Raw genomic sequence first — 18,142 nt, 5'->3', positions numbered from 1 at the left:
CACTTTTGTTGATTTCATTTTCATGGTGTCGACCGATTTTTTCTTTCATAATAATATTTATGTGGAGGGGGTGAATGTTAAGCACCATATATCCGTATAAATACTAATATATTTTCGTATTTTTATTGTCTTTTGTCCCTTATTTAGCCACCAAGCGTCTAGTTGGACGATAGATTCATGAAAGTCGAAATAATGAAAGAGAGTTTTTTAAAAAGCCAACCTGTGTTTTCAGCCAATGTTTCCTTTTTTTTTTTTTTTTTTTTTTTTGATTCACGTGGGGTGTCCGGGCCAGCTTGCGCGCACCACGACTATTCCCCACGGCCCACTGGACATCCTGCAAGCCCAGGGACAGGTTAGGCACCGCGGGGGTGACAGACGTGCACATAGAGGGTCGAACCCGGGACGGGGGCGGAACAAGTCACACGATTGACCACAGCAGCTAGGCCCTCAAGTGCACCAATGTTTCCTTTTGCTTTGCCGTGTGGTTGAGGCAGTCGTGATATTTATTTTCTTTTTTCGTTACGAAAGCCATCATTAACATGCATGAACTAACAACGGGCCGATCATATGCGTTTTGTGTTTTCAATGCGTCTGTCTATACAGCCTTAGATCATAGTTTGTTACCTGTTTGTGCAACATTCCTACCGGGCCATCTTTTTTTATTTTTATTTTTTTTATTAATGTTAGAGTTTAGGTTAGCTTGTGTGTATTTTGATTAATTTTACGGATCTTAAAATTAACAACAATATAAATTTCTAGTGTCCTGAAGGGACTCAAACTCTCATGACTATTAAAGAACGAACTCAAAGTTTAAATAGTCTATATAGACTTGGATCATCGTTTGTTAATTGTTAGTGTAACATTCCTCTCAGGGCCATCTTTTTTTATTTTTTATTTATTAATATTAGTGTTCAGGTTAGTTTGTGTGTATTTCGACTAATTTCACATACGGGCTATAAAATTAACAACTATGTAAGTCTCTAGTGGTCCTGAAGAAACTCGAACTCTCATGATCATTGAGGAACGAACTCAAAGTCTAACAAGTTGAGCTACATTTATGGAACATACCTATTGAATCATCTTTTTTTATTTTTATTTTTTTTATTAACGTTAGAGTTTAGGTTAGTTTGTATGTATTTCGACTAATTTCACATACGGGCTATGAAATTAACAACTATGTAAGTCTCTAGTGGTTTTGAAAAAACTCGAACTCTCATTATCATTTAGGAACGAATTCAAAGTTTAAATAGTTGGACTACTTCTCGTAGTTTCTTTCTTTCCTTTTTTTTTTTCATTGCTAACTAAGTGTATTATTAAAGTGACTTTTAATTTAAACCGACACTACTAAGTGTTAGTTTGCTTGGAATTTTCAGCGAAATGTCTAGTGTGATGATAGGAACTAGCTAGTTTTACTTTGAACTTGTAATGAACTTGATCCACGTCCCCCCTCTCTCATTGAATACTAAAAAATGATGAGACCTTTATGTGCGGTTAAAGAGACTAAGAATATGTTGAATAGCCATTAATTTGACAGGAATGCTATTGGCGAGACAAATTATATGGAATAACACTGTTCTTGAAGAATCACATTGTACAGAGAAAATAAAACTTTATTAACTGCTCTCTTTTTATTCTAAAATCCATTTGTTTTCGGTTGAGAAAGATGCTGATGTGATTGAAAAAAAGAGAGAGGATATGCTGGTTTGATTGGCACCTTACATTATATGAGTGGGCGTACAAAACCTAGCATTTCTTTTGGCTGTTGGAGCACCAGCTAGGTTCCCCAGAAAGCCCAGTAAAAAGTTTATTGCAGTGCTTGAATATTTTAGTGATGCTGATCGGAATACTTGGCCGTCAAGTGGTTCTCTCTCTACCTCCTTATATACATTCCCTTCATATGGGATAATGGGCCGGAGTGCTATTTGTTGGAAATCCAAAGAGGTAAAATATTATTGCTAACTCATAACGATGGGAGCTGAGCTAATTATTTTAGCTTTAACATGTGAAATAGCAAACCAACCGAGAGATTTTTTATTTTAAACCCTGCATTGAAAAAAAAAATTGTTTTATCAAATCTTAATCCATTGTGATAGCATTACATAATACCTGAAATAAATTAAAGAATTAGAAAACTATAACAACAATTCAATAAAAAAAAAAACTATTAGAGAATTAAAAGGTTGTAGCTGTTAAATTTTTTTTTTAAAAAAAAACTGTTAAGATCTTTTGACGGTTAGAAAATTGATTTAAAGTGTTTAAAAAATTATGATTTCAGTTTAAAAAGTCAAGAACAAATTATTGCTAGAGAAAAAGTTTTAAAAAATACAAGCGTTATCTTGTGCACAGGGATCAGAAGTTTTCCTTTTACTCGGTTTAACCTTTTAAACGTGAATCTACTATCTTTTTCTTATTGATAATATCTCATATCAAAATTCACTATATAAACATTAAATAAAAGTTTTATTTTTTAACGTAAATTAAAAAGCCTTATATATATATTATATTATATTTACAATATATAAATTGTATTTCTTCAGTATAGAATAAAAAGATTCCTAAAATAATATTCATTGTTTACAACAATCGTTTCGTACAAAAATGTTCTTAATTATAATGGTAAATAATCAAGATCTATAAGTGAGCGTTTGGAAATGCGGTTATGCCCGTGTTTTATAAAAATTTTAATTTTTTTATTAAAAATTAATTTTTTTGATAAGTTTTGGATCGTTTTGATGCGCTAGATCTCAAAAATAATTTTTAAAAAATAAAAAATATTATTTTGATGCATTTCGGCATGAAAAACATTTTAAAAAGTAACTGCAACTACACTCTTAAATAGACCCTAGAGAATTAATTTATTAATATAGATTAAATGAAAATCTTAATATAGATTATATCTAGTGAAAATTTCGCAAACCCATCAACTAAAGCCTTGGTAAGAAAAAAAAAACAGATCTGGAGAGGTAGACGAGATGTTCGTAAGGGATGTCCTAAGGAATTAATTTATTTAATTGTTATATAATCCCTCCTTATGAATTTCTATAGCTCTTATGAGCGGGATGTCAGGGTTGCAAGAATATTAATTCTTCACATAATTCACCTGCATGGGTGTGCGAGTGGAGCCGTTCTACACATAAACAAACAATGATCTTATATTCATCGAGTGTTTCTTGCACATAAACAAACAATTTCTTGATAATTTTGTAAAAGCATGTATAGTTTTACACGTTACAAAGAAATTGAAGGAGTCTGACAATGGTAACATCGCTGACCTCATTAACGTGCATCTTTAAGCATGAGAGGCCTAATTGTATTATGGCTGCAGGATTCGCTCACTTTCTTGACAAAATGTTAAGGAACTAAAAGAATGATCTCGTTCATGAGCTAATTGGTTACGTATAAGCATCTTTTTTCTTGTGCTTGTAGTTCTTACGGTCTTCATCACCATGTCATCTTGCTTCTTGAGGAATTTTAATTTTCTGTATATGAACTCGTACGAGCATCCTTTTCGAACCCACTTGGTGAATTAATCTCGATCTTGCCAGTGAAAGCCTTACCAAATCCATAAAGAATTGATTACAATGTATCTCTGTAATTTATCAAAATCAATTAATTAGTTCCTATGGTATCAGAAAAGATTAAACTATCTCTTGAATAGCGTTGATCATCCCCAGTTTAATACATATTTTTCCTTCCAAAAATGCCTTTTTTTCCTAACCAAATTTGCCCAGGTACTTCTCTTTTCTTTATTCTACTCTTGAAGAAAGGAAAAAATAAAATAAATTTGATAAGAACACAAAATTGACCACTCCAGTCCACCCCCTGTCAACTTGATCATTCTCCAAGCTCCACGGCTTCGATTTGACTTGAGAAAAGAAGGGTTTGATCGATGCTCATGTTAGATCATGGTTTGATTGACGACCCTTTGGATTTATCCCTATATATGATCAGGTTCAGCCTCAACTACTTATGCTTTGGCTTTGTCCCGCCAGCACCAAAGTATGTCCATTCACATCTTGAGTGGCAAATCATAAACAAGTGACCCAGAAGACAAAGAAGATTGAATTATTGATTAGGAAGTTTCATTTGATTTGAGACCCAACACTTGAAACCCTAAACAGTATTCTTAGAATAGCACAACAGCAGCTGTTCCAATAGTATGGCACCATGCATTCCAAGCAATGTGAATGGCACCAAGTCATTTCAATAAACATTCCTAGCAGAGCTAAAAGGGAAATAGTTTGAAGAGCATAGAAAGGACAAAACCAGGATTAGATAATCTTGTCTATGTTGCGTATCGATGGGGTTATCAAACAGTTGTAAGACAGGATAAGTGTTCAATGTTTCTTCTCGACAGCTTGGCTTTCCGGTAGTTATCAGTATAACCTACCAGGGAGGATGTTCAATATGTTCAAAAATATGATGCAATAAGCAACGCATCACCAAGAAACCAATATAGAACTAGGATGGCACAAATCGTTACTAAATAAAACTTTGGATTGATATCTATACCCAAGTTTTCTTCAAATTTAGAACTAGAGCGCTTAAGTTACACTCTTATATACATGAAAGGCTTAAATTTCATATAATGTAAATTTCAGCTAAAACTGTTTCACTTATAGTTCATACCCAGGGAATCTGGAACTTTCAGGCTTGAAAAGATCAAACCAAAGGCAAGCTGTTCCAGCTAGTCCTTGAAAAAGAGAATAGGCATGATCAGCTCCACGAGCATGGCCTATGGTCACGAGTCCACTAGCATTATGATATAAGAAGCTTGCAAATGCCTTTGCTCTCTCCTCATATATGCTCTCTCCAGTAAGGCGATAAAGGGAAAGGAAGGCATAAGCGTTTCCTGCCACACCATCGGCAAGGCCTACCTTCTTCACTAGCCCACTCTTCCAAACAACTTCCCCTGCTTCTATAGCAGCATCTCTGAACTCCCTATCATTTGGAAACATCTGCCCAACTAAAAAAAAAACAAAAAAATAGTTATCACCAGCGACTCAGCCTCAATATTTGGCTGATAAAACTAAGGGTTTCGAACATTTGAATTGAATATGTTTCCCATTATGATAGGTAATTGGTTCATTATACACGAGAACAATTTACAATATGTTCCCCCTTTTCAGGTCTTATTATCTTATATAATACAACCGCGATTTCTAACTATTTAAGTACTTCCGAATGCAGTTAGCTTGTGCATAGTTTGCCACATGAATCACCTTTTAGGCTTAAGCAAAGTACCAATCAAGTAAGTAACTATTTTGCAACTTACCATGCAATGTTTGTAATTAAACCATTGTGATAATGATGAAAGAAGTTGTGTTGAGCATGAGTAAGTGGATATAATTCTGTAAAATTGTCACAATAGATGGATTCTCGTGTACAGACACTCAAAATAAACTTGACTTAGTATGTATTGCCTACCTCAGATGCCTTGCAGAGGGTGATGGCCATGCCAGTTGCACCATGTGACCATTGCACCAATTTGTCCCTCGGGTTTCCTTCGCTTGAAGGGTAATTTCCGCTATGACGGAACCGGTTGCTCATCATGTACCTTAAAGTTGCCTTAACATCCTCGGCATCCTCTTTGGAAAGAGGAAAGTTAAGTAGCACTTGCAAGATTCCAGCAAGGCCATTGGCTGCACCCCAGTACCGCGTGCCATGCCATCTGTACATCAGTGGACAGGCTGCATTGTCAGATGCCCCTGCTCTGCCCCCAGCTAAAACAGCGTCAACAACAGGCAAAAGAAGATCACCAGGTAACGTCCCTTCGCCAAGATGATTGTTTATGAATAAAGCAGCCCATAAAAACCCAGCTCTCCCATACATAAGCTCGTATGACATCCCAAAACCACCCTCCTCAGGTCCAACTGGGAGGGCTCTCTCTTGTGCTACCTATAAATCAATCAAACAAATAATAAGAGTTTTTTTTTCCATTGGATTGAATTGTTGACAATAACTACCCCAGTTATTAAATCAATCATTATCAAATAAGATACGATATGAAAGAAAGCTGTTCAAACATTAGAAAACTCTTTACAATTGTGATAGAGTTTAAGAATATCAGGGATTCCGGGTGGGTGAAAAATCATCATCACTTTTGAACTTAGTGCTTAAAAGAAGGCAAGGCCTATTGCTCCATCAATGATTCCCAGAGGTACTGTACTTCTAGGCTCTAGCATAAGAGCAAGAGTCCTGATAGGGGGAAAAAGTGCAGCAGCTCATGAAACAGCAGGACTCGTTCAATTTGTGCAATTATAGCCACATGCATCTTATTTTTTCTTGGACTGCTATAGCTTCCAAATTAAGGAATGGAAAGGGAAGCATATGTGAAAGAGCACTACATCATCATTATCCAGTGTTCAAAATCAAAGCTACACTGCTAAGCACTGAAGTGAATATGAAGATGCAAACTCAGCGGATCAGATTCTTAGTTTTCCAGAGGGCAGAGGCCTAGATAATAACTCAACGAAACCGACCAAGACCAACAGCTGGTGGTATCTTATCATATTGTGTCACTGAAGCTCAAATTGACGTCTCACGAGCCATAGGCGTCCCCACCCACCATGGTGAAGCTACAAGCTTGTATCATAGAATGAGTCATAATAATGCTCGAATTCGAGTGAGGCATCTATCTCTTTGAACATTAGGAAATAAAGGCAATTTGACCCTGATAGAGACACTTCGCATAAGACCAGCTGTTCGCTGGCTTTCTGGCAATGGACTCACCAATTACCATTCACGCTAAGGAATCCCAACATGACTACTGGACCACATTCCAAGAGAGGGGGGATAAATACCTACCATAGACAAGATGACAAGGACGGGACCGTGTCTGGAAAGCATCAGATGCATTTGCTTTCTGAAGTTAAAAGAGATGCCTTCCACCATATAATTAAGCATATCCATAATAACATTTTAAAACAGTAATCCTCTCGTTAGCGTTAGGGATGAACTTGTAAGTTGAATGACAATTTTCTCATATTGGTTGAAAGATTAAATTGTGAATGTCCAGAGTCAAATATGCATTTTTACGAATGCTCAAGGCAGTCTGGAAAATTCAAGAAATCCATGTCCGACAAGTGTTGCCAACTGCAGTCGAGGCTTTCCAATGACGGACGAATATGAAATGCAACCCACAAAGAAGAAGAAATTTAGAAAAACCTCCTCTCTTTCATGGCCGACAGCAGATATAACAAATATCTTTAAATTGTTCTCTCCAGGGCAGGCAAGAATTTATGCTACGTGCTTCCATACATTTGACAAGGAAAATTAGACTCTTAGCAAATGTATTGACAGTGATGAAAATTAAGAGTACCTCAAGGAAGAGATTCAAAAAGAAGTCACGTCCTTGATGGTCCCCCTTGTAGTTAGCGGCCACGGCTCCAAGGGCATATAATCCTCCTCTCCCACATAAGAAGGTCAAGGTCATTTGCCTGTGCATCCACCATTTCAACCGTTAAACGTCAAAGAAAGAGAGAAGAAATAATTTTATATTGAAAATCCCACAATTGGTTGTATCTTTCTGAAATTTTTTTTTCTAATTTAGGAGACAAAAAAAAAAGGTCGCAGAAATTAATGGATTTATTTTTTGAAAAAAATTGTCATTTAAACAAATTAGACCGCCGTAATTAATGAAAGTGTTTCCTCCCACATGAATGACATAGACTAGACAGCTAAAAAAATCTGAAACTTTATCTTCTACGAATTGACATACTGATGCAAATTTGGAAGACCTTACAACCACCAAAATATTTGCAAGATATTTTTACAAAAATGGTGCTCTAGTAAAGCCACATTCACCGCTAGAACAAGACTTAAAAAGGCTGTTTATCTTAGCTTTTCAATCTATTTTTTATTATAAAAATGTTGAAAAGCTGAGATAAAATAAAAAATATGTTGAAAAGCTAAGATAAATGTATATTTAGAGAAAATGTGGTATCATGGTGAATTATATTTTTTTTTCAATTATATATATAAAAAATTTAGTTAATTAAATAGCTTCAGGTCAACCCACGTGTAATTGTATTTTAGATCTTGATTTTATAAAAGTTAAAATAATATATTTTTTATTCAGACTTGCTTTTCATTTATTTTGCATATAAAATATATAAAAATAATCTCAAAAATAATCTCCAACCATAGCTTTTAAATCCAATTCAGGGTTTAACCTAACCAAGTGGTCAGGCCACATAGGTTGAACTGGGTCACCTGGAATTTTTTTTAAAAAAATTATATTTGAAATTTTAAAATCTCACATGAAAAAGTTTTGAAACGATATATATGAATATATGTTATGAAAAAATATGAGATATAATATGTCATATAATTATCTCACATCAAAAAGGTTAATAAATAATTTATGTGAATGTAAGTTATATATAGTTATCTTATCTTTAAAAAATTAAGAAAAAAATTATATGTATATAAATTATAAAACAAATATGAGGCTAGATATATTTTTAATTTGTCAAAACAAATTATCTACATCATGATTAGAGGATTTATGATAATTTAACTCAGTAGGATTGAAACTTGATGAAGGGAAATCCCTTGTTTTAGAAAAAATATTTATTTATTTTAAAAATTATTTTTTTTAAGATTTAGAAGATATTTAAAAATATGATTAGAGTTGTTTTTTAAAATATTTTTTATTTGAAAATGTATTAAAATAATATTTTTTTTATTTTTTTAAAAATTATTTTTGATATCAGCACATCAAAATAATCTACAAATACTAAAAAATTTATTAATTTAAAATAAATAAAAAAACTTTTCAAAATATAAAAATATACAATCCCTTAATTCATATTCTTCATGCAAGTATAATAATTCATGTATGCATAAGGAGCCAATGAGATACAGATAATTGAATATCAGTCAATAATTTACCTAGAGGAGGCATGTGCGGAAACGGAACACGTGTCAACAATGTTGGAGCACAATAGCAAGTCCTGCTCATTACCGGTAACCTCGTACGACCTCAAGCAGGTGAAAGCTGTCCCCAGAAGACCCGTATACACTGTCGGGTCAATACCCGCACCCATATTGCTATCTCTTTTCCACGTCGCCTCCACCACCTACACGGTGCAGCACAATAATTCACCTTCCTTAGCTAACCCAATTAACTCGCTTCACGGGACACAATATATTTTTTTATATTATAATTCTCTTAAAAAATATATTTATTATGGTATTTGATATTTTCCATGACAGTGATGTGTGGTAAAATTCTTAAATATTACTGAGAAAAATCCAGTTTTTACATTTTTGTTTGATGGCTAATTATAAAAGAAATTTATTTTCTTTCTCCAAACCAAGGTAACTCTTACAATTGTATCTAAATATATATACGATGAAGACAAACAAATTTTTTCCAATTAGAGCATTCTCAGACTAGCTCGCCGGCCTAAAACTCTCAAGGACAAGACGATGGAATGCTTATTTATTTATTTATTTATTTTATTTTGCTTAAGTCATAACACATACATGAACTCAAAGAAGGAGGTCCTGTATTAAGAAAAAAAAAATTAAATGCATACCTGATCCTTGAGAGAAATGGCAGCTTTGAGAAGAATTTCATTAGGGATTAACATATCTGCAGCAGTTGGATCTATATGGTGACTCAAATCTAGCCGTTCGTTGCTGCTCTCCTCATGGTTCTCTTGAGAAGTTGCCTCCACCGCAGATGACATGGTTACTTTCTTATTTATTTATTAAAGTTCCAAACTTCACTTTTGCGACTAGTTTTGATTATCTGGGAGTTTTTTTTTCCTCTCTTCGAAAAACACTAAGGTTGAAGGTTGTCTGAGAAGTAGGAAACCCAGAAATGAAGGAAAAGAGGAGCAATGGAAGTGGGGTGTTCTACTGTGCTGGGTTATGTTTCATATATTGGGACTGTAAACACGGAGACATGTTGTAAATGTGCCACGTTATCCGTTTTAAATCTTAATCTATTGGACAAATATTGATAGCATAAGAATCACGTTCTCTCTTCTTCTTGTTTGTTTTTTTTTCATTTCAGGTATTTAATTAAAACGTGTGGACCAGTTTTTTTAACCTATAGGGGTCAAGTGGTCGGACACGATGCCTCACATAATAAATTTGTTTATTTATGTTATTATTTTAAGAACATATATTATGCGTGAGTCACAAAATCTAATTTGATATCTTTAGGAATACGATTGATGTGGTGGATAATTAATTAATTTTTTAGTTTAAATAATTTTATTATTTCATCTTAGCTACGATGTGTGGTGGTTTAATATAAAAGTTTTAAATGGTTAGTAGTGGCAAGTGATATCCATTAAATTAGGGTGGTTAATAGTTGTTATAGTAGTGGTAATATTTTGTAAATTAAAATAACTGGTAGCTGGTACTTACAAAAAGTTTTATTTGATTGAAGTGTGAACTCTAAAATAGTAAAGTTAGTAACTTTATAAAAAAAAAATATAATAATATTTTAGAGAGATAGACTCTGAATATATATATGATGAAAATGTTAAGAATGAAAAGATTGTGAACCTTGAGTTTGAAGAATTCATGGTATATTTATAGCTCATAAATTTTGTTATTTTGTAGAGAGAAGGGGCTAAAATATTATTTTACCTTTGTGATATTTTAAAGTGTATTATACTCAAAATAATAAGTATTAGAAAACCCGCATGTAGTCTTGAAAAAAATTCCTAATAGAAATATATTAAAATAATATTTTTTTTATTTTTAAAAAATTATTTTTAACAATAATGTATTTAAACAATTTAAAAATAAAAAAATATATTAAATTTTTATAAAATATCATTTGAAATGTAATTTCAAAAGGCATCTCTTTGATGACAAGCATAAGAACTTTAGTAAAAAAAATACAGTCTCTTAAACTCAAATCTAATCTAAAATCTCTCTCAGAACTCTCCCACTCTCTCATCCTCACAACTCATAAAACTATATTTTTCGGACTTATGAACACTCACTCATGTTCACCAAACTTGCATCTTGCTAGTGCTACCTCCTCTTCCTCCAGGACCTCTCATTACTTGCGCACCCATTCAACTTGATCGTGGACCGTTGTTTCTAAATTTCACGTGTTGTTTATTTTTAAGGTTTGTGGTTTAAAAAGTAAGTTTTTAAAAAATATAGTTAGTTAATTGTAGTTAATTGAATTTAGATATGTATTAGATAAATATTATAATTAAAGTTTATGTATAGCAAAAAAATATGTATAAAATATTTGACGGAAGTATGGTTGCAGTTGTTTTTCAAAATACTTTTTATTTGTAAATATATCAACATAATATTTTTTCATTTTAAAAAAATTATTTTTGATATCAATACATCAAAATGATCTGAAAACACAAAAAATATATCAATTTGAAGTAAAGAAAAAAAATTAATTTTTTTGAAATGCAAAAACAAACAGGATTTTACGAAATTCCGTTAAAAACCATATAAAAACAGCTTTACAAAAACTATATTTCAAACTTAATTTTTAATGGGTTTCACAGCATAAAATATAGTATGGTTTGTTACCAAATATTTTATTGTGTTTGTTTCATCGCAAATACAAAAAGGGTGAAAAACAAACGCAGCCTAACTCTATGAATATTCTAACCAATTTGCTAACATGTCTTTAACTTGTTCTCAAAAACATATTAAAATTTGAATTAGTAAGAAAGTCGAATGTAAGAAAAGAAAAATTCATTACATAGAAATAGAAAGAAAGGGCTTTTTTTCACCAGGTATATAAACATTTTAATATTGAGGAGGAAAAGAGTAGCAGAAGCTTTTTTTTTAAAAAAAAAGATTTGTCTCTGCATCCCCATTTGTATATAATTTGCTCAACTAGAAGGCGATGGAAGCAAGAGAATTAAGCAGTATATGCCTCACATTGTATTATTAAATAAATATACAAGGAAGTGATCATCTTGCTTTTTAGGTTAGATGTTTCTTTAATTTAGTATTCTGTTTTTTAGGTAACAAAGTAATGAAAGTAGATAATGAGAAACACATTCACAATGTGAACTCAGGCGAACCTTTTGCCTTGTGAAAGGAAGAAAAACTATCTATACTTCTGAAACAAGCTTAAAAGCATGCAGAAATCAAGTGGATATGATTATTCACCTATAATGACTGTTCTTTTCTGTGACCATCACCACCAACTGGTTGTCCCCTTCTGTTAGAACCTCCTCTCCTCAGTAGAATATCACCAAATCTTCGTAAATATGCTCGTTTTCTCATAGAGTTCCTTTCGTTCTCCGGATCATCTAGATGATCATGGTACTCTGGTTTTGCTGTTGGTGATTCTTCTTCTTCATCATCAAATATTGATCCCCTAAGTGGATCAGAATTTTCAGAGCCCTCATCCTCATTATTATTGTTTTGTTTATCAGGAGTTTTGCTGTTCTCATCTGCATCCTTGTGTTTATGGGGAGTTATTACCTCTTTAAGATGGCAACTGCATGCATGGCCAGGTTTCTTGCCATCTTTGTGCTGCTTCTCCTGTGCACTCTGTGACTTTTGCTTATGTTGGTTTTCCTTATATTCCACATTAAATTCCTTTTCTGATGCTTCAGAGAGAAGTTGCTTCAACTCTTTGATTTGTTCGAGAGCTGCAGCTTCATTAATCATAAGGTTCTCGTTCTCTTGAGTAATGAAAACCAAAGCATTGTCTTTTTCATCTAAGACATCTTTGAGTTGGGAATTCTCAGCCCTAGCAATTCCTGCAGCTTCTTTCGCAACATTAGCTTCATTCAGGGCCTGTTTAAGTATATCGCGCACCTTCTGAGTCTCTTGCTTAGATATCCTGTTCATGTTTTCGGCTGTTCTAAGCAATTCAAGAAGTTTACTGTTCTCTTCCAATGCACAGGACTTTTCGTCTTCGGCTCTCTTGATGCAATCAACAAAGCCAGTCTCTTTCGCATTCCATGCCAGAAGTGATTCATCAGCCTCTATTCGCAACCTCTCAGTTGTTTTTCTATATCGATCAGCTTCTTTCGTTGCTACATTCAAAAGATTCCTATACATGTCCTCAATGCTATTTAAATTCTCCCGCAAGTTTTCTGCCTCCGTTTTGAAGTGCTCCAGCTCTTTCTGGGTTAACATGAGCTTTTCCCTTGTTTGGCTGGCCTCTGTTGCAACTTCAGATAGGGCTAATACCAAGTCATCCATTGCCTTCTTGCTATTCTCTTCTGCCTCAGTTGCTAGCTTCAATTCATGTTTAAGCAACTCCGTCTCCTCAAGTCGATTCTTGGTCTTTGATACTGAATGTTTTTCGCCCTCCTGTGCATGTGTTCGGTTCTGTCTTGCCAACTGAAGTTCAGACTTGAGAATTTCTAGTTCTCTTTGCAATGAAATCTTATCCCCATCATGTTTTTCCCATTTCTCAACCCTCTTGTGAAGGGAGGTAATCTCAAGCTTCGACTTTTCAAGCAATAACTTGGTCTGTTCAAGCTGCTTTGTTTGAGCAGCAAATGAATTTAACAATTTCATTTCTGCTTCTTTCCCTCTCTGTGCCTCAGCCTCAAGTTCTTGAATTCTTTTCTTACTCTGGGATAATAAACCCAAAGCATGTGCCTCAGTTGATTTAACTTTAGTCAACTCCTTTTTCAGATTTTCCATTGAGTTATCGTACTCTAGCAATTTGGCCTCCACGTCTCGTAGCTTTCCAACTTCAACTTTCAAAGATGTGATAGTCATTTCTTTGATCTTCAACTCTTGCTTTGATTTTGACAATGATTCCATTACTGAATTGAGTTCCGTAAATACATCAGCAGTCTTCCCATTAGACATTGCTCCTTCTAACATGGCATTTGACTCATCGGCCACCATTTTCATCTCTTTAAGCTCATCTCGCGCTCTATCTCTTTCCCTTTTCGCTACAGTCAATATCTCCTTCATATTCCTCAGCTCCTCTTCAACTTTACCCTTATCTTGCTGCATCTTAATTTGCAACTCTTGAGACTGGTTTCTAGCTACAACAAAGAACAACATCACATGATTATGATGTGAACCACCTGGTCTCAAATTCTGAACCATTGCATGGTAATTGGAAAGGAGAATGAGATGTAAAACAAGAAAGATATTGCAAGGGAATACAGAAAAAGGAAGAAGTCCAAGGAATAAAACTCGAAACTCAGCAATCAAGTTTTCTAATAAAACCTACTTTAAATAAATTCCTGAAAGGTGCTGAAAAATATAATTAATCAAATAATATCCTAGAAATCTTGCTTTCTATCAGAATTGTTAAATTTTAGCCACAGAACTCTAATTGCCCCATTTTAGACATTCGTGTACTGTCAAAGAAGAATCCAAATTCAACCCTAAAGAGGTATATGAACCTTGAATAACAACAAAAGCTGAAGAAAACAGGATCGTTAATTACCTCAAATAAGATCCTCGAGGCTGTTGTTGGAGAGACTGGTGGATTTTGGATTGATCTGTGATGTTCGCTCGTTCCCTTTGCTAAGTTTTGATGCAGAAAGGGGCTTAGATTACACAATAAATAAAAGGTTCTTAATTTTATGAAATCTCAAAGGGCTCAATTCTTAACCACACCACCAGGTACATGAAAGAACAGAATTATATACAAGAAGTTACAAGCAGGAAAGAGAGGAAGAAATAGAACAAAAGAACCATTCAAAGCCAAAGATTTTATAAAACATGAAAAGATATTGCACATACATAAAGAGAGAAAACTAATGCATGGAATTAAAGAGCAAGGGAGGCAACAAACTACCCAGACAACAATCATGTAATGCATAGGTTCTGCTTGGAAGACAGCATTATGGCATTGTTTCTTGTTAGTTATCGTGTAATATCTTCCAAATTTGGAAAAATGAAGACCAGGATCTCAAGATCAATATTGGTCTTTGAGAAATTCATGGAGAGAGAGAGAGAGAGAGGGTTTGGTTTGGTTAGATATGTAAGAAAAATCCGAGGTTGGCGGGTTTTCCAGCAAGACAAACTAACGGCTCTAACGGTTCAAATCTTTTTGCCGTTGGGGCAAAGGGGAGAATGTTGTAACCCAAGATGGTAGACCGGTTATGTAGCTTGGTTATTTCTTTTGACTTTCCAAGTTAATGTACAAAGTTTGTATATTTAAAATTGTGTATCTAGATACGTGGAAGATGTAAGAATACTTAAAGTTTATTTTTAAAATTATTCATATAAATTATTTAATCTCGATTAATTAATGAGTGCGGCATAAAAATACCTTTTATTGAGGGAAAAAAAGAAAATAAAAAAAGGAGAATAATGTGTGTATTTTATGCATTTGTAAATCCATCCATTTTGCTATGTTCTTATTTATTTATTATTGTTGCTCATAATTGATTTTAGCCGGCATGATACAATGATTAAGACTTGAGATTTTTAAAATTTAAAACATTTTTCTTATAACATCCTTAATTTTCAAGACACTTTAAAATTTATAAACTTTTAGAAAAACGAGGAAATTGTTTTCTTTTAACATCCTTAATTTTTTTAAAATTTACATGTACTTTATCTAGATTTTTATTGAAATTTCATCAAAGTTTCTTTTATATTTAGAAAAATCCATGTTATTGACATTCACATGTACACTTCTAAAACAGTTCTCAACCCATGAACCAATCATTCTAAATCACTTCTTATGCCCAGATCATTTTATCATGTCCCAAAGACTTCGATCTTCATTTGTAATATCAAGCAACCATGTAATAAAATACTTAATTAAAGAAATTAAGTAAGACATGATTAGAGTTCATCTAAGCATGCATCAATTCAAATATACAAGACTAATATAATATACAAGTTTATAAATTTTTATAAGCAAAGGTCAAGCATTAGTATTACATCTATATCAATAACTTCATTACTTTCTAAAATGTACATTTCTACCTAATCAACATAAAAATATAAAAATATTTTGAGGGAGGCTATTCTTGACGAGTATAAGATAGACTTGAAGACACAATAAACAACATTATAATCAAATTACATAATTTAATCACATCCATAACAATAATTAAAGGTAAAACTAATCTCATTTATAAAACTCAAGATTATCAACTTACTAATCTCTTTTAATATACATGTTATTATCGAGATCAAACACCCTAATATCTTTAATTACTCTTGTTCCGGGTCTGACTAAATCAATGTTGATATCACTTCCATTCAATATAACTAGTCATCATCCCATGACTAATTAATCTAGAATATGCTGATACCAAACATTTTAGTATCATTAGCCTTAAATGTCTTGAACAACTAATCAAGTTTAACCACTGTATTTCTTTCAATTCAATGTCAATATCAATATAACCACATTGATATCATTTGCTTTCTTCTACTGGAATGACTAATTAAGTCTAATATGATAATAACCTTTTCTAAGAAATGTTGACACAAAAGCCTCCACATTGGTATCATTAGATTCCATTACCTGAAACGGCTAATCAAATTCAAGATAATATTGATATCAAGGTAACCACATTAGTATCATTAGCTTTCTTTACCTAAAACAACTAATCAAATTCAAATCAATGTCAATATCAATGTTATCACATTGATATCATTAGCTTCCATCACCTGGACAACTAATCAAGTTCAAGTCAATGTTTATATCAATGTTACCCCATTGACATCATTGATTTTCATCGCTTAGACAGCTAATCAAATTCAACTCAATGTTGATATCAATGTTACCTCATTGATGTCATTAGTTTTCATTACTTGAACAACTAATCAAGTTCATTTTCTTTTTTTACAGGATTAATGTCAATGCCAGCCTGGCTGACATCATTAGCTTCCATTGCATGGATAGCTAATCAAATCATTCTCACTTTTTTTCTTTGTTCTTGTCGTCGACTTTTTTTATTACATAAATCAAAAATCATAAAAATTAAACTAGCAATTATAAAATTTTACTGTCTATTTAGTATAGGTGTCAAGCACCTACCTGAGGTCTAAGAACATTCTGCCACTTTTATCAATTGTCTGGCTCTAGTAGCATCCCCTGTATCAACAGAGTTTTCAAACCATTATAACATATTAAACCAAATTGGGAGCCAGATCCTATTTCTCTTTTTTAACACATTTTAAATTAGCAACAAGGAAAATTCACAAGGTCCTTATTCAAGAAATCTAAATTCAAATTTGAACCTAACTCATACATAACATGTATACATAATATCAACAATAAAATCACACATCTTCTTTATTTATTAACATGTTTTAAGCCACCATTATCGTATTTCTTTTAATCATCACTCTTAGTCTAAATTTTTTTTCCTTTGCTTTCAATTTTTCTTCATAGTTTTAGGCTAACCTCATATATATGTTTTCAAACATACCCATATAAGGTTCAACACAATTCAATCTACCAATAAAAAATAATTTCACCCTTTTTCTTATGATGGATGTTTTTAACCACCAAGGGATTTTTATCCATTGGAATCCTTTTCTTTTTCTTTTTCTTTTTCTTTTTCATTAAAATCTCTCTTAACAGGTTTATTCAAGCATTTATTTTAATCATTAGTTTGCTAACCTCAACTCTCGTCATTCTTTGTAACCATGAAATTTTGGTTTAATGTGAATTTTCATCCTTAAAAGTTTTCTTCATGTTCCATCCTTTATGTATGCAATAATATCACCATTTAAGCTAAAATAGCTCTTTAAGCACATGAATTAATCATCCACATTCAAACCCCACAATTTCAAACCTAGGCCAAAACTTAGCATACATATCATTTTGAATGTTTTTAAATTTCTTCCACCAAAATCAAAGCTAAAAAACATATTCTTCCATCTTCGATTTGCTTGGGGATGAGTCTAATGTTAGGCCTGGTGGTTTTGATGTTAATAATAATAATAATAATAATAAACAATTCATAGCAAGACAACAGACAAGAGCTATTACAGGCATAGCCAGCCCAACCGAGACCGAGAGGGAAGGGAGAAGAAGAGGAGGAGGAAGAAAGAAAAAGAGGGAAAAAACAGAGAACAAGAGATCCATCCCCTATCTAAATTTGAAAACATTCTTATTTTGCTTTAGCTCGTACAAAAACTCACTCCCTGAGTCCAAGTTACAACTCCCCGCGTGGCCATATATACTGAGCATGCCAATAACCAATGCCCATGATTCCTACCTTCCTCCCTCTCG

The 18,142-nt window shown here is 33.2% G+C and overlaps 2 protein-coding genes across 2 annotated transcripts; both read right to left on the bottom strand.

Moving 5' to 3' along the window:
• Nucleotides 1-4,479: 4,479 nt before the first annotated feature.
• Nucleotides 4,480-9,897, bottom strand: LOC133672808 (lanC-like protein GCL1). The gene is made up of 5 exons (XM_062093341.1): nucleotides 9,546-9,897; nucleotides 8,896-9,083; nucleotides 7,322-7,439; nucleotides 5,428-5,898; nucleotides 4,480-4,958 (listed from the first exon to the last, which is right to left on the bottom strand). Exons 1-5 carry the CDS (start codon nucleotides 9,696-9,698, stop codon nucleotides 4,617-4,619), a joined length of 1,272 nt encoding a protein of 423 aa, XP_061949325.1. The 5' UTR covers nucleotides 9,699-9,897; the 3' UTR covers nucleotides 4,480-4,616.
• Nucleotides 9,898-12,120: 2,223 nt separating this feature from the next.
• On the bottom strand, nucleotides 12,121-14,034 carry LOC133673311 (uncharacterized). The gene has a single exon (XM_062094049.1). The coding sequence runs from the start codon at nucleotides 14,032-14,034 to the stop codon at nucleotides 12,121-12,123; it is 1,914 nt and encodes a 637-aa protein (XP_061950033.1).
• Nucleotides 14,035-18,142: the final 4,108 nt, after the last annotated feature.

Source organism: Populus nigra, chromosome 14 (genome assembly GCF_951802175.1).
Source record: "Populus nigra chromosome 14, ddPopNigr1.1, whole genome shotgun sequence".
NCBI classification, from domain to species: Eukaryota; Viridiplantae; Streptophyta; class Magnoliopsida; order Malpighiales; family Salicaceae; genus Populus; species Populus nigra.
This window is presented reverse-complemented; position numbering and strand designations above follow the sequence as displayed.